Source organism: Dipteris shenzhenensis, chromosome 27, assembly GCF_047967505.1.
Source record: "Dipteris shenzhenensis isolate YYH24624 ecotype China chromosome 27, Dip_SZ_1.0, whole genome shotgun sequence".
Classification (NCBI taxonomy): Eukaryota; Viridiplantae; Streptophyta; class Polypodiopsida; order Gleicheniales; family Dipteridaceae; genus Dipteris; species Dipteris shenzhenensis.
Window position 1 is genome coordinate 27043228 of NC_141622.1, and position 27587 is coordinate 27070814.

Here is a 27587-nt window from a genome sequence, read left to right on the forward strand (position 1 = left end):
TGGTCAACAGCCATCTGCTACCAACAGTGAGGGACTCCCCTCTTACAAAAAAAAGTTAGCCTGTAGGCTCTCAAAACATTAGAACATCCACATCAGTTTAGTGGGCATAGAAGGCAACCAACAAAAAGGTCCATAATGCAGAGCAGAAACTGCACAACTGTCCAAATGTTTGCTTTCCAGAGAACATACGCATCAGTTCTTAAGAGAGAACATCAATGCAAGTTTACTTGGCATAACTCTTAAACATGCCATAAAGGGCATCTCTATAATGATCAGGATTGGAGACAATCTTTTTAACCCTTGAACTAGAGCAAAGTTGTTTGTACTGTATTTTCAAATAGAACATACAGAATGCAGAGAAAAATTTCATATGTTTGCTTAAAGGAGAACAGCCGCACCAGTTAACTTGGCATAAAAGCCAAGAAAAAGGATCCAAGCTCACTGCTCAACAACCGTGCGCTGTCAGCAATATCCGCAGCAATTTAGTTAGCATAAAGACAACCAACAAAAAGATCCATAATGTACAGCACAAACTGTCAACTATCCATACGTTTGCTTATAGAGAACATCCACACCAGTTTAGTTTGGAACATGACCAATAAAAAAATCCAAGCTGATTGCTCAACAACCATTTGCTACCAACGGTATCCACACCAACTTAGTCTTCGGCATAAGATCTAGAGTGCGGGGCAGAAACTGCCAACTATTATGTTTGCTTTAAGAGAACATCCACACCAGTTCACTTGGCATAAAAGACATCCAACAAAGAAGTCCAAGCTCACTGCTCGTGCTACTAATAGTGAGGGGACTCCCCTGTTACAAAATAAAGTTAGCCTCTAGGCTCTCAAAACCCTAGAACAATTTAGTTGGCAAATAGAAGACATCTAACAAAAGCTCCATGATGTAGTGTAGAAACTGCACACTTGTTCAAATGTTTGCCTTCTAAAGAACATCCACACTAGTTTACTTGGCATAAGATATGGCCAACAAAATGATATAAAGGAAGGTTAAACATGAAAGGGTATGCTATTGTAGATGGCTCCATCTCATGTAAAAGCCAAAATAGGTTGTGGGCACTTGCCACTCCCTCAACAGGTTCCATGGGACACTTGATTGCACTAACTAGATTTGAGTACAATAAAACAAGTGGCTTACAATCAAGGCGTGTGTGTACTCGTCTTCTTCTACTCTAGAATAGTAGTATCCCTAAAAAAGATAAGATCTAATAAAAATCATCCATACTTTTGTGGTTTTAATGTGAACTCTTTCACCACATAGGGTATTTGAGAAGGTAAAAATCTACATCTTCTTCATTATTCTCCTCTAGGATGATCGCAAAATTATCTCCAACATAGGGAGCATCACTCAAGGCATCATGATGACCTTCATACGTGAGCCCATCGATCCTCTCATCATTGCTCATGTTCATACGTGAGCCCATCATTGCTCATGTTCTCCTCTAATGAGTGCTCATCCTCTTCTTCACAATGTTTCATATCCTGCAAGGGGACAAGAGTGTGACACACTCCCAACTCTTCACGTGTGTTCTATTAGTGCATCTTCTCCAATGTCCTTACACACACCAATAACAAAAGCATGGCAACCTCTTGATTCTAATATCACATAGAGAATATCCATTGACACAATGTATGAAGCGTGCATTTGGGAAAGATCGCATATCCCACTAGGAATTATCTACTCATATCTTCTTTGATCTCCCAAAATACTCTATTTAGCTGCATTCTTTGAGAAGAGTACTCGAAATGGCATCCATTAGACAAGCTGGTCTTGAGAAAATTTCAAAGTGGCATTGTTTTCCTTTAGATGCTCATGTTGAGTGCTCTCTTTATTAAAGCTCCTATCCTATCACGCTCACCCTTTCCGTGGCTGGATCCAAAGAAGTGTTCCATGTCATCTGTAGCACTGTGAACGACCCAAATATAGCAGCAAAGTAGAAAGGCCACTTGGCTTCAAATTGAGATGTCACTTCATCAGATCATACCCAATGTGCATTAAGTACATATCCTTGATCTTTTAGCCATCTCTTATGCAACAAAAAACAATGCTGAATGAGTGGAGTGCCATGTTGCTTATCAAAAAAATGAATGGTCTTTGTGACATCACATGACCCTGTTAGAGGTCAACATCTCATGATGTCACCTAGAGAGAGGGCCTCGCTTGTGGGTGTGCCCATCCAGTGAGTAAGACTAGGGTAGATAGAGTGAGGGCCAGTGTTGTGGGTGTGCACCCTCTATTGTGAGGCTTAGGTAGAGTAGGCTTTGGCACAGCTCATGGCATAGGTCGGGGCCCTCTGGGTCTGTTGGCACAATACCCTGTGCTGGAGGGGTTGCTGCCCATGTGCAGGGCTGTTCAGGGCCTCCCTGAGGCCTGCTTTGCTGCCACAGGGCAGCCCCTTCTGAGGCACCATGGGCAGATAGCCCGACCTGCAGGTGGGCCGACCTCTTGGTCGGCCACATAGGCTGGAGCGCAGCCCCTTATAGGGCAGGTGGAGGCCAGCCCCTAGTGGGCCTGATATAGGGGCCAGGAGGAGCAGTCGGCCGCCCCCCCTAGGGGGTCGGTTTTCTAGGGCAGGGGGTCGGCTATATGCGCCCCTGCCAGTCGGTTGGTTGAGGCTGGGGCTGATTCTATATATAGGGATCCCTCCCCTCATTTGTTTTTATCTTCTCAGGTGGTTTTTGCCCAGTGATATAGAGGGCTTTCCTAGGAGATCACTTGTGAAGTCTTTCTCCCTTTCTCTCCCTCTTTCTCCCTGTGTGCATTTCTTTGCTGACTGCTCTCTCTCACCCACAGTGTGTGTCCATTCCGCTGACCACTCTCACATGGTATCAGTCTCTATCAGAGCACAGATTGGCTCAGGATCCTAGAGGGATGGAGAGGTCGTAGAGCCAGCAAGATGTGCGGAGCTATAGGCCAGGAGTACGAGGCGTTTTGAGGGCAGAACCTGCGTGGAGGATATGCAAGGGAGACACGGGCTGTTTTAGGTTAAAAGGGGTGTTACAGAGGCTGCTGTTTTCGGCCAGAAACCTCTTCTTTTTCCACCCTGTCTCCTCCCACCTTGTATAAATCTATGCAGACCAGCAGAGTGTGGTGTTCAAGGCGAGATTGATTCAGCAGTGGACTGTCTGGGAGTGTCAGAGATTGAGGGCCTAGTAATTCAAAGGCTCTCAGCCTGAGGAGATCTAGAGGTGGGAAAAAGAGGGTGGAGTTCCTTCTCCAATGACCCGGACAGCCCCTTCAGTTCTCTTCTTGCCTGTATCTCGTTCTGTCAGTATTCTTTCCAACATTCATTGCCTATACAAATATTTAAATCCATATTGCAACACTTTGAAAACATTTGCATTCACCTCAATCAAAGAATATTATCATCACCTTCATGATTTACACGACTTCCATCACTTGAACATAAAAAAGTAACTACTCTTACCATTTCACCAAGACCCTGACCAATCTTGGACGAGCTTGCAACTGCAAACATTGGACCGCAATTAGTTTAAAAAAGAGAATGTATTGAACATGTGTGTACAACAACTAGCACCTTTTTGAGAAGTGTTGGTTATTTTGAGATTTTTGGAATAAAAGAAGAGGAAACATAAGCTGACAATATATGACAAATAACATGGACCGCAATTAGTTTAAAAAAGAGAATGTATTGAACATGTGTGTACAACAACTAGCAGAGGTTAAAAGAAGAGGAAACATAAGCTGACAATATATGACAAATAAGATTAGAAAACACAGCTACATCATCAATCATACTCTACATATCCACCACACCTTAATCTTTACCAAGGTTAAAAATGCACTCCATGCTACCTGTTGCAAGCAATCATACATACAGAGATTTGATTGTTAATGCAACTATGCAATAAGATTCACTCTTGTAAATTGGAATGAACCCATGGACCATGTGTTAGGGAACAAGCAAGCTTATTTAGGAATTAAGGCTCGGGCACATCGGTTATTGTTTGTACAATGTAGTGCACGAGTGAGTACTATCCTTTCTAGTCCATAGCTTAGAACAGATAGCTTGTTAAGGCCTTCACAGGCAGACCCTATTACAGGATGCCAAGATTGTCAAGCATGGATGTCTAGGAAAAAGCAGGGATTCTCGAATCTCCGCTTAGGGACGTGTGTGGATGCAGGAACTAGTCTTGGTTTAAGTATGTGTTCAAGAGATCTTCCACTAGTCTAGAAAGGATAGATCTCTTACAGCTTCTATCTGATAATACCTAAACGTGCAAAATTGCATATGCCCTCTGTCAAGACTCTTGTGGGGTGCAAATATGTCCTTTTTATATGGCTGGTCTACATTGATGTCACAGTTTTTGTGCTGGTACAAGTGGTTAACATAGACGGTCGTGATAGGCGTCTATACAACATCATGAGGCTAGCCCTGTCTCTCTACAGGTCCCCACAACACTGCATCTATGTCACCGGAGATCTATCAAGTACATCCTAAAACATCTCTGATCCTCATACTGCATCATTCATGCCAATGGCCCTCATGAAAGAGGATCCCTTGAATCTCATGAGAGCTGAACATGTAGTGTGTCTCATCCTTCACATCACTTGTGGTGCATACTCTCCCTTTCCTCTCCTTTGGTTGAATTTTCTCAACTCTTCCACTATTTACCCTGAAGCAATGAGAGGATACCCTAAGCTGGCCGATGGCCATATGCATACCACCTAAGACATGCATCTGTGTGTACCTAGGAACCTGGAAGAATCCATCATCGGTGAGTCTCTAAACGTGTTTTTTCTAGAACTGGCATTTTGTACCCAACTCTGACAGTGACACTTGTCTCATGTATGTGTAGACTCAAAAGTTCCTATCAAATGATCCGACTGATCTCCTATCGTGAGAGATTGAGGTATGGTGAGTCAACCCTATACAAGAAAGGGAGGAGATGATCTATCATTTAGGCCATGTGCATGAAACTGCTCCACTACCTCTTAGTACCATGCATGTTGTGGTAAGGGTGGTGGCTTCCATCTTTCCAAGGTATACACACGTTTGATTGTAAGCTAGGCATGACATGCGGTAGCTTGAGAGCAGACGACCTTCAACACCCCCTGTTGTCTAATGAGGAAGCCCCCCGACCTCTAGCAATGGCGGGTTCTCCTAGTTATGCTTACAATGCTAGTGTCCATTTGATCATCCCAGTTATGATGGCAATGACCATCTGGTCATCCCAGTTATACTTGAAGATTTATAGACAAGGTGAGAGCACAAACACCAATGCTTCCCATGCTGCTATCAAATCCACCATTGCTACTAACATCATGAACTTACTCCAATAGCATGTTGTAAAACCAGCTCAAATGCACTCCATGCCACCACCGTCGTGGCTCCTCCATCCCCCTACTCCCTCATCAACCGGTGGAGGGATGAGGAGAAAAAAAGAAAGAAATAAATTTTATTAAAGTCTTCGAAAGACCAAGAAAGGTCTACGAGATTAAGGAAAATCAAGTACAATGAGCCGAAGGGGTGGGGCCTCCAACCAGACCACAACACCCAGATAGAAAGATATAAGTAGAAATATAGAAACATTGCTACAAGAGACACAGGTGAAATATATGTCTATCTATCCGGACTCGAGGGGGTCTGCATCCGTGCCAAATCAAAGAGAGCAAAGTCCGATGGAATGATAGTCTGCTGCAGCAAGAGAGATGCAATGGAGCAATGATGGCAATCAATACGTGTGGTCTGCTGTGGTCTCCTAGCGGCAACTCTACGTCAATTGTCACACCTGTTAAGCATGTCGTTGAGGTGATTAATATGGAGGAAATGTCCCTTGTGCATCAATCCGTTGGGCAGGACTGTCGGGCCTCATGCTACATGTCGCGACCCCGTCATCTCCCTGTAATCAATCGGTCCGTCCTTCGTGTCTGGAAAAAACCCGTGAGCATGGTCTAGGTGGAGTCTGGCTATAGCCCTAATCCCGTCCATGTGTCTTGAGTATATGATCTCTGTATCAAGTCATCTCAAGAAGAAAAGTCGCCAGGCACCTCTAATCAGGGTACAAGAGAAAACTGGATTGTTTCTAAAGAGGCATTGGTAGCGGATTCAATCTCATGCTGATTTAACTACGGTCCTCGGGGGGAATGCCCTCGGCCCGTCCTCTCTCAATGCGTAGGTGATGTAATGAAACATGGAACTGACCGATCGATATCCGCAAAGAGAGAGTGAAGGAGGTGTATCTGTGTATATCCTGGTGGAGTGATAAAAACCTCTGCTGAAATACAGAGACAGTGGTCCCTTAGAAGCTCGCTGGGTGCCGATCCTATCTTGAAGTATGTAGCTGTAGAAGATCCTCCCGAATAACCTGGTTGCCTATAAGAGGGACAAAGGGGCATCAATACTATACTGAAAGGGAGGTAGTCGATCAACATGGAGGCCGAGACTCTCAAACCATCTGCATGTGCGTGCATACCAACATGTCTGATCACCCTCAACAGCTAATGTATATACAACCTGTCTTGAATCTATACCCCAAGGCCGGACTTGTGCACTTCGTAGGTTAGGCATGACATGTGGTAGCTTGAGAGCAAACGACCTCCCAACAATTCTCACAAGTGACCCTTCAAGACACTTATATACCATGGGATATGCTATGCCGTAACCTATTATTGTTGCCTTTAATTAGTAAGTTACAACAAACTTAGACCCTCCCACCCCATCCATGCAATGTGGTCATACTGGCCCACACTCTTGTGAACGAAAACTTAGGGTTAGTCATACACGCTAACACCACGTTAGCATAACCCTATATTAGTTTAGGACATAGTTTTATCCTGCCCTTCTTGAACCACTCTAAGTTAACTTCGGCTTCCTATATTTCTTCATAGCAGTTCCCTTGCTCATAAACGCTAGTACTCGAATTTAAAAATCCTTAGAGGAAGCTCGCTTACAATCCATGAAGTGTAACTCTAGTAGCAATCCACTATAATTTTCAGCCATCATGCTCACAAGTGGCTATCAACAATTTAAAGCAATTGTGCCTCTCATTTTTTGTTAGTGATACTTTATCTTTTGCATCTTTACAGGGAAGGATTGGACTTCTAACCAAAAGATGTGCTTACTAGGTTGATAGCAAGGCCATAGTTCAGCTCTTGGTGAGTCTGAAAAGAGATCTTGTGTTTAGATTTTGGTGCTTATGAGCACAGGTTGAGCACATGTCGCAAAGCAACATGATTTGCTTTCTTGCGTGTTGAGTTGTGCTAGGACTGCTTTAATGAATTGGTGTTTGTCTTTGTGGAGTGGATATGCCTAGTCAGCACTTGTTGCAGTTGTATGAGTTTTAGGATGGACTCATGACCACTTCCAAATCAAAGGCATTGTTAACTATGTAGCACATAGTCAGCTATGATACAGCAAAGGCCTATGGACCAACCTCCTTCCCGACTTTAGTCCCTTCACTTCCATCAAGATCTATCAACGGGGAACCTAAGCTCTTACTTGAGATCCATAAACAAATACAAGAAAGGTTGCCCAAAATTTGCAAAAGCAAATGTAATCCATTTCTACTACAGGAGTGATTAGAGAACCAACACTCTTGACAATTAGGGATTAGCAGCTAGACTCCTCGAGTCATCTAGCATTCCTAGAGCAAGTCCATCCAAAAGGCCACCAATACTTCAAGATCATATATGCTCTCTAACTGCCAAGTATAAGTGGTCCACCTCATGAACCAAGAGCCACGCAAGAGTGGTCAAGCTACCTTTCCACCCCACCAACTATGGACAAACCACACATCAGGTTTCCATAAAGCTATCTCATATCACACAACCATCTCAACCTTGTTGAGAGGCTTCCCAAGTGTGCGGAAAAGCTAACCCAGGCAGTGGAATCTAAACCCTTCGAGGAGATTCCTAGGTCAAAATCTCACCTCTAGAGACTTCCAAGAACAAACAATAAAATTCTGGGAGATTCTCTAGTATAATGTCACCGACAGCGAGATTCTAGAGCCCAAAACCTCACAAAATCTCAACTCCTTACGAACTAACAAGAGAGAAATCCGTGATCAGCTCTCACAAGTCCCTCCGGAAAAAACCAATTATAGTTCTAGGAACAAGGAAAATAATTTTTTGGCCAGCCATGGGAAAGTAGTTCTCACTCTAGGAAAGCATTCATCCTCACACAGTTTAGGTCTTTCTCTCACTAGGAAGTAAGCTCACACATGTGCGTACCAATGGTGGGTTCTATGGGAACACCTTCCTTTAAGATGGGAGAAATCGTGTTTCTCAAGATCTTTGGCTCAACTGTTTATACTTCGCATAATGTTCCGTTGAACATGTGGGCCAGTAATGATGCCACCAAGTCCCAAGCATGTGAAAGATGCTTAGCTACCAATCCTTTGTGGTCATGCGCTCTACCGTTTTGAAGTTTGTCAATAGCTCTAGATACCATGCCTACTGTAAAGTACATGTAGGTAAGTAGTTTGGCATTGGGTCAGTATGGGAGAGGGGGCTGACTAGGGATAGGTATAGGAGCTCGACATATGTAACCAATTGTCAGGGCAGCTGATGGCAGTGGGTGGATAGCTAGCATAATTTTTACCAAGCTTCCTTGCAGTCTGAGCTCAAAAACTACAGTATAATTTGTGTTCTACCTGTGCATAGTGGGCTCGCTTCTTCCAGCAAATAAGGCGTCAATTAATACACTGCACTTCCCATTTTCTTGATCCTTACCTAGGCAGATTCGTGTGTCACAACATTCCTCATCATACCAGTTGATTTGAGGTACACTACCACAAAAAAGCTTGGCAGTGGATTTTCTGGTGCATGGAAAAGGTGTAGTGGTTGATGTGTGTAGGACCTCTAAAAGCTAGGTTGTGAGTGTAGAAAGAAAGAACTTTTATTAAAAGGCTTTGGAAGAGCAAAGGATCTATGAGACTAAAAACCAGATACAATGAGCTGACTGGGTGGGGCCTGTAATTAGACCTCAACACCCAAAACAAAATATAACATAATCATAGAAGCACTAATGCATGAAATACATGAGATATCTATCCAAGCTCGGGACATCACTGTGCTACTCCTCTAGGGACTGGCGGTGGGGTCACGTCGAAGAGAGAGTCCGGCCCTGTGCTAGTCTGCAGTGGCATAAAACTTGTGATAGAAAGCCAGTGACAGTCAGTGTGTGTGGTCCGCTATGGTCTCCTAGCAGTAGCCCTGCGTCGGACGAGTGCCATTCAGACGTGTCTTTGGTTTGGTAAACATGGAGGAAAGGTCCCCAAGCGTGTATCAATCCGTGAGCAAGTCTATTGTGGCTCTTGCACCAAAGTCTCAACTCCATCATCTCCTTGGGGCCTGCTCGTCCGTGCTAGGTGACTGGAAAAACTCTGTCATCCACATCAAAGAATCCATCTGAATCGTCCTGTCAATCCGTGTGGTGTAGGAAAACAAGGGCACCTCGTCCACCTGCTCGGCAAGGCCGCCCCTGGAGCACCAAAACCACTCTCCCGGATCCCACTGGACTTCCTTCAAGGGCCTACCCTCCCAAAGCCAGAGGCGCCATCTAGGGGCATCCTACTCTGAGATACTGGGAGGGTCAATGTGCCACTCCTTCCCCAAACATCCCACCACTCTGATCATCTGCCAGTGAATGCCATCAAGACTTGCATCCATCTCTGGGTCTCTCTCAGTGAGTGCCTGCAATAGGCCTCCAAGTCCTACACGAAAAAAACCGGGCTGCATGCTGCCTCGTTGCATCATCATCCTCAAGGGAACACCAGTCCGAGAAAACTAGCCCAACCATCTGATGTCCATCCACACGCGAAGTCCCTCCCACCAAGATTCAGGGATAGCTAGGTCAATCTCTCTCATCCACTGCCCTGCCCCTCGTAGATGCGCTATGGCGCCAAGCCTCGCCTCTGTCTCCATGGGTAATTTGCTCCATCTGCCAAAGGACCCAGCCGGTCCACTGTCCCACTGTGCCCAACCAATGTGAGTCCGTCGTTCGAGCATACGCCCCTCCTGATCTCGGATCTCTGGGTGCCAAACAAGGGGTTGACGCTCGAACTCCTCTCTTCATCTGGGATGAGCTCGAATGAGGCCCCCTTGCTAAACTCTGCCAGACCCTATCTCATCAAAGGGGAACCCTTCCCTGTAAGGGGGGCCTCTGAAAAGATCCATCTAAGTGAAAGCTGCCACTACCCCCCAATGCATGGGGTGTTCCTGAGAAGCCCTCGCTGTAAGAGGAGCTTCCAAGGCTCTACGGGAGATACCTTGGATGTCAGGTTGGTAATGACATTACAGCAGAGCAACAAATTGCCCCGGTCCTTGAGAGTGTTCGACGCAAGCTTCTCTACTGGAGCTCGGCCAAATTCTCCCTAACAGGTCGTGCCTTATTGGCAAACTAGGTCCTTGCCACGGCCTGGTATATCTTGCTGGTGTTTTCGCAGAGGGTGCATTGGGTAGCTTCGACAGTTGGTTCGAAACTTCCTTTGGGCAGGCTCGGACGGCACGAGGAACACTAGAGTCCGGGTTGCTTGGCAGGCGGTGATCATGCCGCAGGCACTAGGAGGCTTGGGTATCATCGATCCAGAGATGCAAAGTAGAGCCCTCTTGGGCAAGTTGGTTGTTCGCGGCCTCACACCAGGTGTCTGGCCCCGCGGTATCCATCTGAAGCCAAAGTCGCTCCCCCACTAACAAATCTCATGTGTCTCCTCAAAGCCTGTGAAGAAACCTTTGGACTTCGTTCAATTGATCCGCGCACCCGAGGCCTCACAATAGATAACCAAGGCTCCCCTGACTCTCTCCAAGCTCGCCGTGGTGCCCTCTACATACAAGACCGTGTCGTGTGCAAACTCAGAGTCCAGCAACTCCTCCTCCTGCCTAATTGGGAGCCTCAATCCTGTGAGGCCCGCCACCTGTGATCTCAAGTAGTAGCCCAAAACCTCCTCCACAAACAAGAAGAGGAAGGGAGCCAGGGGGCAGCCTTGGTGGACCGAGCGAGAGAGAGGAAAGGCCTCACCCGTGTGTCCTCCAGACTGCTGCACAAATCTAGCGAGACTACCGTTGGAACACGATCCCAAACTACCTCCCGGGCCACAAGACCAACTGAAGTCATCCTCTCTGTCTGAAAGAGCTGGCTGTAAAAACTCGGTCAAGTCTAAAATCTCCTGCGGGTTGTGTGCATGATGCCCTGCGGATATGGAAGACGCTGCAATTACGTGCCTGCCGATCGGGGCCCAGTGGTCTGAAAAAACTGCCTCTGTGTAATGCCCAGTCCCCAACGTAGAAGCGGTCTAGCCTCTCAAGCAGTCCATCATGTCTCCTTTGTTCGAAAGAGAAGAGGAGGCTGCCAGATATCCTGCTGAAATATGGCTCTTGCGCCACAAGTCTCTGCCACTGATCATGAAAATGAACTCCTCCCAGGTGCTCCACTCTGCTACTGGCATCTCAGAGAAGGAGACGCCACCCTATTTGTCCTCCCCAAACTCCAGGTTGTTAAAATCCCCTCCAACAATCCAGGAATCTACATCCGGAAGACACTCTGAAAGCCTCCTCCAAAAGGCCAGACGGTGCTATCTGCACGTTGGGTCATACACGTTCAAGATCCCAATCTTGGACTCTCCCATCCAAACTGCCCGTCCTGGATAAGCTCGCCCTGATCATAGACCTCTGGAGCCATTGTCTGTGAGACCGAGATGCAGACCCCTCCGCTCCGTCCTACTCCAGGGGACCACACCTCCCGACCTCTCCCTCAGAGGAGGTGGTGTCACCGTCTGATGTATGATGTCTGAGAACATATGCTCCTGAATCAAAAGGATGTCAAATGTCCACCCTACCACTGCCCTCTGCAACTCCTGCCGAAGGATCAGGTACTGCGATTGACTACGAGCACGGTCATGGAGCCCATGCACGTTCCGACTCACTATGGTCCAGCTCATGAGGACGAGGATGCAGAAAACAAGGCTCTCCTGTGAGTGGGTGCATGTTCCAGAAAGACTGCCTTATGTGACTTTGCCGGGGGTTTGGAGGGCGAGTAGTCCATGTTTGTACGTCGACGTACTAAGGTGGACACCGGCTCAATGCCAATCTTCCGTGCCCACTTCATCATGAAGGAGACTTCCACCCCGAACAACTCCGCACACTTCTAGAGTGGCCAATAGAATGCCTAATCAACCTTTGCCTCAAGCAACAATCTGATAACTCCTACCGCCAAACTACACATCGGCTTCTCTCGAGTGAAGCCCAGCTGAAAATTCACCTCCGCACCATGGGCATGCCAAAGGTCCAGTCCCTGTGGCCCCATCCACTCACCCATCATGCGTGAAATCTCATCTCCCATAATAGCATCAAACACCACTGGGGACCACTTCTCCAACCCTGTGGATGCGAACAGGAATCTCCAAACTGGATGTATTTGGGAGCCCACTACGCTGATCAAGCCCCCTTTCCAGGGCTGCAAGACCACAAGCATTACCTCCGGGGGTAGAGGGTAAGAGTCAGGAATCTCCAAATAATTCCAAGGTCCCAATCTCCAGAAGTCAAGCGGTAAGGGACGCCCAAGCTGGAGATTGGAAGCTGCTAGCCGGGAAGATGAGCCCCTTCCCTCTGGCTCCCTCCCCGACGGGACCGGAAGCGAAAGGGGACATCGTCTTACCCTTGCCTGCTGGCAAGGGTGTTGAGGCAGGGGAGGGGTGGGAGGCTAAAGAACCTACTAAGAAGATGGAGGGGGGGGCGGAGGGGGAAGGGGGACGTGGAGGAAAGGGCCGGTGGTGAGGGTGACCATAGCAAGGGGAATCCAGGAGGGAGAGGGGGGAGTGGAGAGGGAGCGGGATCTTGAGGGGGAGGGGGGCGGGGGGGAGTAGGAGCAACCACAAGTCCACCCTGCTGATCAAGCTCGCCGGGGCTCTGGACTCGCTCCTCCTCAGCCGCTGCCAGGCTAACGTCTGCAACTTCCACCATCGCAGCGTCAGGAACTCCTAGGGCTCGCTGCTGATGCAAGGGTGAGTGCGGAGGCTGAGCCTCCATCACGAGAGGATCCTCTGGGTGGGCAGTGGCCCCTTTCGCAGGGGGAGGTGGATCTCCACGCAAGGGCTCCTGCTGCTGCTCCTCCTCAGGTGCCTCTCCGGGGTGAGCAATTAATGACTGGACAGTTGCTCACAAAGGGCAATGGCACATGGTAGTGGCACAGGGTTCCTAGCATAGTCAGCAAGTTGCTTGTCTAAGAGAAAAGGGGACACACACACACACACAGGTGTATAAGACTGTGCACAAGAGAAGACTTTATAAACCCCTAGATTCCTCTTTTTCAATGATGCTTCCGTAGAATCTGCCAGCTCATGTATATGTACCAGCTACAAGGGATGGTAACAAGTTAGGCAGAAGAATCTATAGAACTGCAATGGTGCTAAACTGGCTAGACAGTATACACACTACTACATGGTAGTCGTACATGATGACTTGGTAGTGGTACGAGCTTAGGTAGGCAAAGAGACACAAGCGACAATGTGTGCTCACGTATATGTACGGCCTACAGGGGAGGGTGACGAATTAGGCAAAAGAATCTGTAGAACTGCAATGGTGCTAAACTGGCTAAACAGTATACAGACTACCACGTGACAGTCGTACATGATGACTTGCCAGCCATAGAAGCTTGGGTGGACAAAGAGGCACAACCAGCAATGTTGTTTGAGGGAGAGAGGAGAAAGAGTGTGGGATGGATGGAAAAGTGCCCATATCCCCAAAGAGTAGAGGATCATGTCTTATTTGCAGGTGTGCTATTTTGCCCAAAAAAAATTTATTTACAGAAGATGGCATTCAAATTTCTTATCTCAGATGTACACATGGAAAGGAAAAAAACATGCCTTCCTTCTCCTGGGCATGGTGTAACAGATGGTGACCTCCTGAATGTGGTCACCCTCTAGAGCCAAGCTCGCCTAGATCCACTCTCGCACCTGTCTCCTTGTAGGAGTGAGGCCCACAATTCTGCCCACAATCGCCTTGTCCTGGAGGGATTGAACTGCCTGCTGCACCTGTTGCTTGTCAGCTGGGGAAAGAAGAACCTTAACGGCTGTGGGATTCGAGGCTGCTGCCATAGAGCCCCTCTAGCCCACCACCAAGATTTTATTTCGCCGAACAAGCACAAATGCTCCCGCTACAGGGAGGAAGAAGAAAAAGGGGGGGTTGAGGGAGAAAGATGTCAGAGGAGGAGGCAGAGACGAGGCGAAGGTGGGGAGCGGATGAGGGCAGGCTGAGGGAAGGAGAAAGAAGGCAAGGAAGGAGGCAGGAAAAGGAAGAGGGGCGGCGGGGGATGGCGGGGAAGAGGAGGCGAAGAGACAAGGGGAGAGAGGTGGAGAGGGCGGGGGCGAGGCAAGGAAGGCGAGAAGACGGTGGGGGGGCAGCGGAAGGAATAGGGGGAGGACGACAGGAGGCGGAAGAGGCAATGGCGACAGGAGGAAGAAGAGAAGGCGGGGGGAGGTGGAGGACATGGCGGAAGGGGCCGGGGAGAGCACGGGAGAGAAGGCAAAGGGGTGGGCGAGACGGCGGGGGACGAAGCTGACGGGGGGGAGGCGGAGGAGGAGGAGGGCAAGGGGAAGGTGGAGAGGGCTGCGGAAGGGCGGGGCAGCAGCCACCGATCTACATAGCTATGTAACTAACATTTATGTAAGGAGACTTACTCTACTGCCCCTAATCACTCTATTGTCCTTGCCGTCTAGGATTGCTCTCTGGCTTTAGTCTGTATAATGGGAAGTGGATGGGGCAAAATAGCAAACTGCAATGTATGTATGTCACTCAATCGGGTGTAGTTCCACATGTACTAGGCTGTCTCATCTCTCCATACCACGCTGATGATTGAACGTATATAAAGGACTGCCACACCACTCGTAGGCCTCCAATAGTGCATATATGCGATGGCTATGGCTTTTCCTGCGCGAGCTGCATAGACACAGAGATACACTCCTTAGAGTGCTTCATCCCCCAGATGCCCCACCAACAAACCATCACCAACTTCTTTCGGGTGCAGGTGGATATTACCACCACAGTAGATCCACCTCAACTGACCATTCACTTCCAACTAGGCCTCGCCCACGAGGGGTCACCCTAGATTGAGCCTCTACATTGCACTGCACTTGACACCCTCGACCGAGGGCATCCTCTAGCACCACATGACCATTTTCTCACACTTGCGTGATCTATTGGCCATACATGCCTCGCCCATGCTTGACATTTTAGCCACCATCTTCTAGGGCCTCATCTACTGCATGGTGCTTATTTATGATGGTATGTACTTACCTAGAGATGATGTATCCTTGATAGGCTTTTAGGTTAGCCTAGCTCTCCTCCCCCCCCCCCTCGTTTTTAATGGCTTTTTCATTGTAACTTTTCCTTGATGAGACATAACATGGGTTTTATTGTATCACTTTTGGTCTCATAGTAAAACCGAGTTGGAGAGGAATAAAACAACTAAGGCTTCACGTCAACGACGGAATTCAAACTGTCCACAGCTCTCCCTTGTCCACAGCTCTCCCTCACTCTCTCTCTCTGATCATACATTAGGGCCCAGGACAAATTGTCGGGCTGGACCCCCCCGAAGGTCTTTATTACTTTCAGAAAAACTGTTACAAAAGTTCAGCACGAAGCTGTCTCGTAAGTCTCTCTCCTTTTCATACGTGAAAAGAAATCCTTCTTTACAAGGGCTTCAAACCCCATTCAAATTGGCAACATGCCACTTGTCTACAATCTAGACTAACTCTTATTACAAGCCACTTAGGGCCATTCTGGAGTCTTCAAAGCTCTCGGTCACACGAACCGCTTCCTAGGTGCTTGTCAGGCTCCCATTTCGCTTAGGAAAAATAATCCTTCCTAGTACCTGCAACAATTAATTAAAGCGCACCACCATGGTACCCATTAATTGTTAGCGCTTTGCATGCAAATAACACACTGTGGACTAATCCTAGTCACGGTGGGCGTCCCCACTGAACACATGTGCACATCTAAACAAATATATATATATATATATAAATATATATATATATATATATTTTCTCTGGTTGACCGGAGTCAACACTCTTGATTATAATTAAAGAGCTTCGACCCAAGGTCAAGGCGCCTTAATTATAGCCAAGTCTCTCCAACCGAGGTTGGCACATCTTGGTTAACCGGGGTTAACCCCTCTTGGCGCATGCCAAGTCTTGTTGACCGAAGTCAACACTCTCTGACCATAGTCAGGTTTACTTGACTAGAGTCAAGTATCTTTGACCGTAGTCAATCCTTTGACCATTAAAATAACTCTTTGACCGTAATTAACACATATAAAACTCTTTAATTATGATCAAATAAATGGTCAACTGTACTTTGACTTAGGATATTTACATTGGTGACATCCCCTCGGCTTCTATTCAGTTGACCTCAACTGAAAAGCTTCCTTGTAAACATCCAAAAGCTGTGGATGATCGGATAACATGTCTTCGTCCATCCACTTGGCATCTAATGCCGTATAATTCTTGAATTTTACAAGATACCTGCAAAATTCCTTACCCTGAGGGCCTTTACGTACAGTATGGTACACAATTTGCTCTGGCTGAAGGACTTCCTCCAGCTCATCCACTTCTGGTGGATCTTCTGATACTGGTTCTGTAGGCTCTGGTCCCTGAAATTTCTTTAGAAGACTCACATGGAATGCATTGTGAATCCTCCAATGCTCTGGCAATGCTAATCTGTATGCAACCTCATTTATTCTCTCTGTAACCCTGAAAGGGCCATAATATCTGGGAGATAACTTTGCATACACTTTCTGTTTGCCTTTAAACTTGCGGAGCCTAGCTTTTTCAAACCTTAAAAGTACCCAGTCCCCTTCCTTGAGATCTAGCTGTCTCCTATGTTTATCTGCAGCCCTTTTATGTTTCTCTTGAGACCTTTCAATTGCTGTCCGGACTTGGCTGTAAGCTGTCTGGAGGTCTCTTACAAACTGATCAGCTGCAAATATTTCATCTTTAGTCCTCAATATAGGTGGCAAAATCACCTTCCCATATATGACTTCAAAAGGGGCTTTCCCTGTAGAGCTATGTACTGTATTATTGTAAGCAAACTCTACTAAGGGTAGGTACTTTTCCCAGTCTGAACTCTGGTCACCCACGTAGCATTTTAGCATCTCCAAAATGGTAGAATTTGCTACTTCACTTTGACCATCTGTCTGGGGATGGAAAGAAGAAGCAAAATTCAGATTCGTCCCCATGTTATCAAATAAAGCTCTCCAGAATAGACTGGTCATTCTGGGATCTCGATCACTAACAATGGACTTAGGCATACCATGATGTTTAAAGATCTGTGCCATGAACAGCTTAGCCATATGATCTGCCTTTATGGTTTTGCGAACCGGAATGAAATGAGCTTGCTTGCTGAATCTATCAATGATAGTCCAAATCCCATCATTCCCTGACTTTGATCTCGGCAAATCAAAAATAAAGTCCATTGTAATATTTTCCCATGGTGCCTGAGGCACGGGAAGAGGCATAAGTAGGCCAGGTGCCTTCTGTCTATCATACTTCATTTTCTGACACGTAAGGCATTCAGTAACAAACTGATGTATATCTTTCCGCATTCCTGGCCAAAAGAAATACCTCTCTAGTGCTAGAGTTGTTGCTGTAATTCCTCTATGTCCAGCATAGGGAGGTGCATGGCATTCCCCTAAAATCTTTTTCCTCATCTCCTGGGTGATGCATAGGCAATCATCTTTCATTAAATACCCATCTTTCAGGGAATAGTGACTGGTAGATTGTCCTTCTTGCATCTGCTGTAAAATTTCACCAAAATCAGAATCATGAGCATATTGTTCCCTCATGCCTTCCAGGTCCTGATGATAAGCAATAGTTACATTATTGACCTGGGGTCTTCGGGACAAGGCATCTGCCACTCTGTTCCGAATTCCTGGAGTATGGACAATCTGAAAATGATACATTGACAGCATGTTTGCCCATTTCATATGCTTCTCTGAAAGCTTGGTCTGAGTCAAAAAGTATTTCAGACTTTGGTGATCTGTTTTGACAGTAAAATCTGCACCCAAAAGATAATGTTTCCATGTATGGATGGCATGAATTACAGCCAATAACTCTTTCTCATAGATTCCTAAATATCTTTCCGCATCCCGAAGTCGTCTGCTTTCATAGGCTACTACATGACCATTCTGATGCAATGCAGCCCCAACACATTCTCCACAAGCATCGCAATCCACATCAAAAGACTGATACAGATCCGGAACTACCAGAATAGGCTCTGTAGTCAACTTTTCCTTGAGTGTATTGAATGCTTTCTTCTGTGATAATCCCCATGTGAAAGCTGCATTTTTCTTAGTGAGGTCATGTAATGGAGCTGCGATATCAGCAAAGTGTCTGATAAATCTTCTATAGTAAGAACACAAGCCTAAAAAGCTTCGAACTTCATGCACAGTTTTCAGCTCTGGCCATTCCTGAATGGCACGGATCTTCGCTGGATCCATTTGTATCCCATTCTTGGATATTATATGCCCCAGATAGTGGATTTCTTCCAGGAAGAATTCACTTTTCTTGCTGTTAGCATAGAGCTGATGATTTCTCAGCTCTTGAAACACTATAGCAAGATGTTCTCTGTGGTCTTCCTCTGTCTTAGAAAAAACTAAGATATCATCAAAGAAAGTACCCGTAAAATGCCTGTACTTCCGGAAGATACGATCCATCATTCTATTGAATGTGGCTGGAGCATTTGTCAACCCAAAAGGCATCACTAAGTATTCATACAACCCGAATGTAGTGCGGAATGCTGTCTTGTGCACATCCTGAGGCTGTATCCTCACTTGGTGGTAGCCACTCTTCAAGTCTATCTTGCTGAAAACTGAAGCTCCATTTAGCTGATCCAAGACATCATCAATACGCGGAATAGGGAATCTATTCTTGATGGTCATTTTGTTCAGTGCGCGATAATCGACGCACATACGGAATGAACCATCTTTCTTCTGTACTAACAGTACAGGGGAACAAAAAGGAGACGAGCTGGGCTGAATCAAGCCTTTGGACAGCAAGTCCTGTACCTGAGCCATAATCTCCTCTCTCTGAGTCGCACTGACTCTATAAGGGGGTCTGTTTGGTGGCTCACTACCAGGCATTAATTCTATCTGATGATCTTCTGGTCTCTCTGGGGGTAACTCCCCTGGTAAAACATCAGAAAAGCAATCTTTAAAGTTTACCAAAAACTGAAACTTATCTTTGTCTGCATCATTCATTTCAGCATGCGTATCATTCTCTTTTTCTTTTACAAAAACCATGTACGCAGAAATTGCAGACTTTATTGCTTTACCGCATGAAACATCAGATACAATGGGGATAGTGTCCCCTTTATTCCTGGCAATTACACGCTGATTTTTCCCCCTATGTACAAATTCCAGCACTCTTTCAGGAAGAGTCAACTTCACTGCCTTGCGGTGAAACCAAGGCATCCCCAAAACTACATCATAATGTTTCAGTGGAGAAATGAAGAAGTCTTCCTGATCCACATAACTCTGAATATGAAGACGGAGCTTCCCTATCAAGGGAGTAACTGGCACAGGATTCCCACAAAACATTTGATCGGCATCCAAAGCCCTGCCTAGCTCTTCCGTCTTTATTCCCAGCCTCAGGGCTAGATCCTCTGATATGAAATTATCAGTAGCCCCTGGATCAAATAAAATTAGCGCTTGCTGGTCTCTAACTTTGCCCCATGATAGCAGCAATTCTCGTTCTTCTGGGTTCAAAGCATGACCCAGTATATCAGGAATACCCCCCGCCATTGGCTTTTGCGGTCCTCGTGGCTTCTCTGCCTCTTTTCCCTTCGATGATGAAGGCTTTTCTGGGCACTGGGCAGCCACATGCCCCTCTTTACCGCACCTGAAGCATTTCCCATCTCTACGGAATTCCGCTATCTGTTCAGGGGTAAATAGAGATTTGCCCTTATAGGTCTTCGAGAACTGAGTACCCCTCGGCTTCTGAGGCTGAAACCCTTTCTTTTCAGCCTTAGGGGACTCTTTCTTTTCTGATTTTTGAAAATCAGTTTTCTTTTTATCAGCACGTCCTGCATGCAAGGATGGCACTGTAGATGGATCTTGTAGCGGTACAAGACTCGCTACTGAGGCTGAATGCATAAGATCTTGAATATTCTTTGCCCCCAAAGCATTCACTACTGCCTGAATTCTTGGAGTGAGACCTGCTCTGTACTTCCTCATCTGGGTACCTTTGGAGATCTTTTTGAACGGTGCAACCTGCAAATAAGCATCCCAAAACTTTTGGTTGTACCCATCCACTGTATCTCCTGCATCCATGTGCAAGCTGTCCCAGTCTTGAAGAACATGGTCTCTAAACTGTTTAGGCATGAACTGCTGGTAGAAGGCTTTCTTGAAGCCCTTCCACTTTCTTGGGGCTGACCCATCTGTGGTCAGTGCACTCCACCATGCACTAGCCGTTGCTGTTAAGTGTAGGCTGACCATTCTTAACTTGGAGGATTCTGAAAATTTCTCAGTACCGAATGCAGCATCAAACTGTCTGATAAACTGCAATGCTTTGTCTGTATGACCATACTGTCCATTGTAGGTCATAAACTTAACAGATTTTCCTCCCTCTTTAAATTCCCTGGTCGTTTTGGAAGATTTTCTCTTCCCAGACTTCTCGTGTTTCCTTCTTTTCCTGGATGGTTTATCTGATAAGGAAGAAGAAGACATAGAAGTCGAACTCGAGGTAGACGGTGATGGACTAGGAGATCGGTGATGACGCCTCGATCTCTTTTTACTATGGGACCGTCTCCTATGAGATCTATGAGATCTCTCTCTCTCTGACTGTACACGAGAGTGTGCCTCTGGCATTGGCACGTCATATACTGGATTAGGCATAGCCTCTGCTGGAAACAAATGCTGAGCCCTGGGATCCCTTTTAAGATTTTCCAGTTCTTGTATACGAGTGCGTACCATTTGTTCAAATTCTTGTTGAGATTGTGGCACATTCCTCTGTCTTGGATGCACATCCCTATCTTGAGAATCCCACTAGATAGGTGATTGATCCATATTCTGAGATCTGCAGATTTTTTTTTTTTCTCACACTGTGCAAGTAACTAATGCACACTACCTTTGCTTTTCCAACAGAAAAAAGTACCTCAACAAGAGGTGTTTTGCATTCACAATCTATGCCAGTACGGGCTGTCAGTTCAAGGCATGTACCCACACAACTGCCAAAGCATCATCAACTATGTTGCCCTTTTCTGGCTGCTGCAGATGGCTTCAAAAGGCATCTGTTTTTCCCTCTTTTTACTGCTCAAAGGCATGCATACTCCTTTTTCTGCAAATCTCTGTTTTCTCTGCTTTTCTCTGGTTTTCTGCTACTTTTCTGACAGTAAAAGTCTGACAGGCAGGAGAAAATTGATAGCCAAAACTGTCTCTGCAACTGTCTTTTTTTTTTTTTTTTTTTTGAAAGAACAGTAACCAGATGGAGTAACTGCTAGTTAGTCTAACCAGACTAACTGGTTCTGGTTACACCAACCAAACTGATCTGGTTAGGCCAGATTAACTGGACCAAAGTTGAACTAGCTAGATACTGGTTCAGCTAACCAGAGTTAACTGACTGCGGTTAACTTAACCAGGATTTCACTAACCATGGGTCAACCAACCAGGGTTTAACTTTACCAGGATTAACTTAACCACTGGTCTGCCAGGCTGGCTGCCACGTGTCAGTGCCATGTCAGCATATGAGCTGTCTGCCACCTGTACTGCGCCATGTCAGCGCCACGTGTCTTGTGCCACGTGTCACTGCCACGTCATCTGGTGCACTGTGTACCTGCTGGCTGCCACGTCAGCATCACGTCAGCACCACGTGTCAGATCTGCCACGTCATCTTTCTGCAGCTTCAGGAAACGGGGTCTCCTTGACGGGCGATGGCGATGGTAGGCGTACAGCGTTGGCGACTCGCGTAATTATGGCTATGGCTCTGAACTTCGACGAGGGCTGCTCAACGGAACAGATTGCGAAACTGCAATTCAACACAGGCGTCTATAAGGCATAGCCTTGAGCATCGATTGACGATGCGAAACCTTCACGCAGTGACGCCCATCTGTCCGGCTGCTTTTTTCGTTAGTGCTTTGAATAAAAGCATTTCGTCGATCGTCCGCAGGCCTACCAGCTAGCTCCTCTTAAGCTCCTTTGCTAGAATCGTCACAGCCTTGAGAGGCTATGAGCCTACGCTCTGATACCAATAAAACCGAGTTGGAGAGGAATAAAACCGAGTTGGAGAGGAATAAAACAACTAAGGCTTCACGTCAACGACGGAATTCAAACTGTCCACAGCTCTCCCTTGTCCACAGCTCTCCCTCACTCTCTCTCTCTGATCATACATTAGGGCCCAGGACAAATTGTCGGGCTGGACCCCCCCGAAGGTCTTTATTACTTTCAGAAAAACTGTTACAAAAGTTCAGCACGAAGCTGTCTCGTAAGTCTCTCTCCTTTTCATACGTGAAAAGAAATCCTTCTTTACAAGGGCTTCAAACCCCATTCAAATTGGCAACATGCCACTTGTCTACAATCTAGACTAACTCTTATTACAAGCCACTTAGGGCCATTCTGGAGTCTTCAAAGCTCTCGGTCACACGAACCGCTTCCTAGGTGCTTGTCAGGCTCCCATTTCGCTTAGGAAAAATAATCCTTCCTAGTACCTGCAACAATTAATTAAAGCGCACCACCATGGTACCCATTAATTGTTAGCGCTTTGCATGCAAATAACACACTGTGGACTAATCCTAGTCACGGTGGGCGTCCCCACTGAACACATGTGCACATCTAAACAAATATATATATATATATATTAATAAATATATATATATATATTTTCTCTGGTTGACCGGAGTCAACACTCTTGATTATAATTAAAGAGCTTCGACCCAAGGTCAAGGCGCCTTAATTATAGCCAGGCACATCTTGGTTAACCGGGGTTAACCCCTCTTGGCGCATGCCAAGTCTTGTTGACCGAAGTCAACACTCTCTGACCATAGTCAGGTTTACTTGACTAGAGTCAAGTATCTTTGACCGTAGTCAATCCTTTGACCATTAAAATAACTCTTTGACCGTAATTAACACATATAAAACTCTTTAATTATGATCAAATAAATGGTCAACTGTACTTTGACTTAGGATATTTACATTGGTGACACATAGGCTTATTGGGCCTTTAGTAGACATTAATATATATTTTTCACTCTCTTCCTCTCTCCCCTCTTCTCTACTCTGACACTTTCTCTACCATGCTATGCTTGCAAAACCTAGCTGTGCCGGAAACCCTAGCTACCATGTTGCGCCTAGCCATCACCCTAGGCCATCATGCTGTGTCCAGCCCACCATACTGAATTTCTGTGCAAAACCCTAGCCTCTACACAACGTCCATAATCCTAGATAGGAGCCCAAAACTCTCTATAAATAAAGCATGGAACCTTCCCTAGGTCTCATAGTAGATGGGACAAAGAGAGAGAGAGAGGGAGAATGAGAATGTGTCTTTTACAAAGAGAGAGAGAGAGAGCTCACATATGCAGGGACAGGTAGATGCAGACTCAAAAGCGGAAACCCTAACGACCACAGCAGCGAGTGATTTAGGGTTTTGCACACAAGGGGTTTAGGATTTCGCATACAAACAATTGGCGCATCAACATCATGCAAACATGATGAATGCAATTTATGATTTCATGCTCAATGATGGGTTACGCACAAGGCATGACAAGTCTAAGAGAAAAGGGGACACACACACACAGAGAGGTGTATAAGACTGTGCACAAGAGAAGACTTTATAAACCCCTAGATTCCTCTTTTTCAATGATGCTTCCGAAGAATCTGCCAGCTCATGTATATGTACCAGCTACAAGGGATGGTACCAAGTTAGGCAGAAGAATCTATAGAACTGCAATGGTGCTAAACTGGCTAGACAGTATACACACTACTACATGGTAGTCGTACATGATGACTTGGCAGTCGTACGAGCTTAGGTAGGCAAAGAGACACAAGCAACAATGTGTGCTCATGTATATGTACGGCCTACAAGGGAGGGTGACAAATTGGGCAAAAGAATCTGTAGAGCTGCAATGGTGCTAAACTGGCTAAACAGTATACAGACTACCACATGACAGTCGTACATGATGACTTGGCAGCCGTAGAAGCTTGGGTGGGCAAAGAGGCACAAGCAGCAATGTTGTTTGAGGGAGAGGAGAAAGAGTGTGGGATGGATGGAAAAGTGCCCATATCCCCAAAGAAAATAAGATCATGTCTTATTTGCAGGTGTGCTATTTTGCCAAAAAAAAAATTATTTACAGAAGATGGCATTCAAATTTCTTATCTCAGATGTGCACATGGAAAAAAAAAAAAATCAGCAGCAGCATGCCTTTCTTCTCCTGGGCATGGCGTAACAGAGAGTCACCACCTCCTCTTAATAAATAGAAGATAGATCCAACAACCTGTGATTTTTGGACCTTACAAGAACAACGATGGTGAAGCACACCTCAAGCCTATCACTACCATGCTCAAGGATTTCTTTGCTAGCATGGCCAAGTCAAATCCTACCCATATGATATCGTTCATAGTATCTTATTGTTTATCCTGATTCATCAACCAGGCCAACCTACAAAAGTCCAAGAATCAGAAGTTTGGTCTACCTTCCATGAACTGGCACACCAAAGTCAGGGCCTCTAAAGAAGCTAGCAAAGAGTCTAGCTCAAGGTTTGCTCCGTGAATCTGTAGCTAAAGGTGGCATCCTACAAGGGAATGGCAATGGCTGTAGTTCAGTCTTGTATATATCAACACATGGCAGTCCACTTGCCCTCAATTCAATAGGCTTGGGTTTTCTCCTTGGATTTCAGAGGAAAAACAAGTTCGCACCTGAAAGAGTTGGTAGTGGCAACGTTGCTATCAAAAATGCCTCCTCAGTGAATACAAAACAAGTGTGAGCAATGTAGGAGTCCAGGTTGAAGGTATCACCTTCAAAAAAAATGTCAAATCAGTTTGTGGCAACATTCATATAAAAAATGCATTGTCGGTGTAACTGGAGTGGCAATATAGTACTTAAGATTAAAGACATCACCATCAAATAAGATTTCGAATCTTCCCTGATCGTGCCATTGCTTCTTGTTTTGGTGATAAATCTTCTCAAACGCCAATTGGTTTGATGGATCCACCATGTCTTTATATGGAAATTCTTGAGGGAGCTCTTCATATGTCGGCTTATAAATTTTGCATCCCTTAGACTTTAAACAAACGTTTGAAGGATTAGTTCTTGTAGGATCTCTCTCTCTCTCTCTCTCTCTCTCTCTCTCTCTCTCACTCTCTCACAACAAACAACAATTATGTTCGGGATTTCCGCACAAAGCTCAGGGACTGCATGGTTGCCTACATGAAGAACATGGACAGCCAAAGGAAAAATCTTGATTCTCACAAAACGGAGGTGGAGACACTCAAAAAAACAGTGAATGAGCAGGCCACAACAACCATCTCTCTCAAAACTGAAATTACAAGCATAGGAAAAGATGTCAAGGTGGGGGAAACCGACCCAAATGTCCTAGAGGAATTGCAAAAGGAGAATACAGCTCTCAAGGCAAGCCTTGAGGAGCTGAAAGCTTGTCATCAACAACACGTCAAGGACTCAAGTGTGGCTAGCTGGTCAGCTCTGCTGCAAGACCTTGCTGTCCTTTCAGCTACATTCTGAAGCTTGCACGGCAGCATTTTCTTCACTTTGATTCAAGATGACAAGAGGAAGCTTATCAACATTGACTAGCTCTCCTTCAATTGCTTCACTGAGTGTATATCCATTCAAGTCCTGGCAACAAGTACTTGAGATGGGAATATTGTGCAAGAATGGGCAGCTGCTCAACCTGCTCCTACACCTGCTCCCCGCACCTCCCTCTTAACTTGCCTAGCCTTCCCTTCCAGCCCCTCTGTTTCCCCCTTAATGTTGCCTCTCTTGCTCTGGCTCGTCGGCTCCCTCACAACCTCTCTCAGCCCCTCGGCAGACGGTTTCTTCCTTGTGTGACCCTTACCTCAGGTTCCACTTCCTGCCCCTTTCATGATTGCTGCGAAGGTTGAGGCCCATGCAAAGAAGGCTCTCACATGGACACAAGCTGTTAAAAAACAGCAACCCTGAGGGTCATCCAAGAAACTTTTGAGGAGGACTCTAGGAGAAAGAACAAAGCCCTGAATATCAAGATAACTGGGAAGAAAGAAGATGAAACCAGCCCCTATACACCGCCACAAAGTTCTTGCATCAAAAGTTCAAGGTGGATAAAGACCAGATTGTTAATGCATGGAGAGTCAACCGGGATAATACAAGGGAGAGGCCCCTCATTATCAAGATGAGAGATGCAAAAATTCGGCACAAGATCCTTGCTAAAAGCGCCAGCTTGAAGGGAACCAATCTCACCCACATGAAAATTAAGCAACGCAAGGAGGGACTCAAGAAGGCCTATGAGGCTAGAAGCGAAGACAAGTGGGCAGCTATCGTCCAAGATAAAAAGGCACTTCCCATCCCATAGGGGGCTAGCTCCATAGCATTCACACTTTGGAATGTTAATGGGGGACTTTATTTGGCACCAGGTAACATTCAGGTGACATTCCGGGGGATTGATTTCGTGGTCTACACAAAGACACACCAGAGTCCAGAGAGGGGACTAACCATCATACATGGCTATACATGGATGTCAATACACAGGATGGAGACATGCACGGAATGTGGGGTCAGGAGGTGTGGGGATCTTGGTCCGCTCATGCCTACAGCCATATGTCACTGAGACGTGTATGCTAGGTATATGTGGGTCCGTCTCAAGAGGCTCTCCACCAGCAATGTGTACATTGCCGCATGCTAATTTCCACCAAAGACATCCAAGTATGCTAGGATATCAGGAGGGAGCAACCAGATGTCTGCTTATCTGTCACTTTATGAGGACATCCAGAGATATGGGCAGCAAACGCTGGCACTCTGAGACCAAACAGGGGCATCCACACAAGGAACAGCCAAAGAAGAGTACCAATGCTTAGTGAAACGAGAGTTTCTTGCTAGGCACGAGCAGGAATTCTTGAACATATTCTACAGTAGTAACTCCCAAGAGTTTTGGATGAAACTCCTTGAGACGAAATCCCATCGAGGATCTCACTCTTTGGAAGCTTTTTGTAAAGGTTCTCTCTCTCTCTCATACCTGGATTACTTGCCCTGGTAAAAGGGGCTCAATCTTTCGAGCGATTCTTCGCTCTTCGTCTTTCCAGTCCAATCCGTGCGTGTTCATTATTGGCCAATTCTGTGTCCTCCGTTTGGCTCGTGTGAGGATCTGAGGTTCCTCAGGTGGTGGTGGCCTGGGGAGGCTATCTATCAACAATTTACGTGCCTCTTCCATGTCAGAAATAATACCTCCCAATCAGGCAAGATCGGGGCTTCTATGCTTGGCCGCTTTGCCACTCGGGATTGCAGCTACTATGGGCTTAACTTATGTGGTGATCTCATCTATAGATAGCTCTTCAATGTAAACTCCCAAGACATTAGTGCTTATGGTCGAGGGTGGAGTTTGATTGGTTCTAGCAATCTTTGGGCAACCCTTGTGGTATG

The 27587-nt window shown here is 46.1% G+C and overlaps 1 protein-coding gene across 5 annotated transcripts; it reads right to left on the bottom strand.

The window, feature by feature from the left end:
* LOC147884103 (uncharacterized) lies at nucleotides 1-27587 on the bottom strand. 5 transcript variants are annotated; one of them, XM_087399078.1, is made up of 5 exons: nucleotides 27184-27587; nucleotides 25080-25242; nucleotides 24878-24976; nucleotides 3446-3486; nucleotides 1-441 (listed from the first exon to the last, which is right to left on the bottom strand). In XM_087399078.1, the coding sequence occupies exons 1-5, from the start codon at nucleotides 27376-27378 to the stop codon at nucleotides 439-441; spliced, it is 501 nt and encodes a 166-aa protein (XP_087255204.1). In that variant the 5' UTR covers nucleotides 27379-27587; the 3' UTR covers nucleotides 1-438. The 5 variants fall into 5 exon arrangements, with proteins under 5 accessions (XP_087255204.1, XP_087255202.1, XP_087255205.1 ...); XM_087399076.1 differs by having other exon boundaries at nucleotides 1-459; XM_087399075.1 differs by lacking the exon at nucleotides 1-441 and adding an exon at nucleotides 483-1499.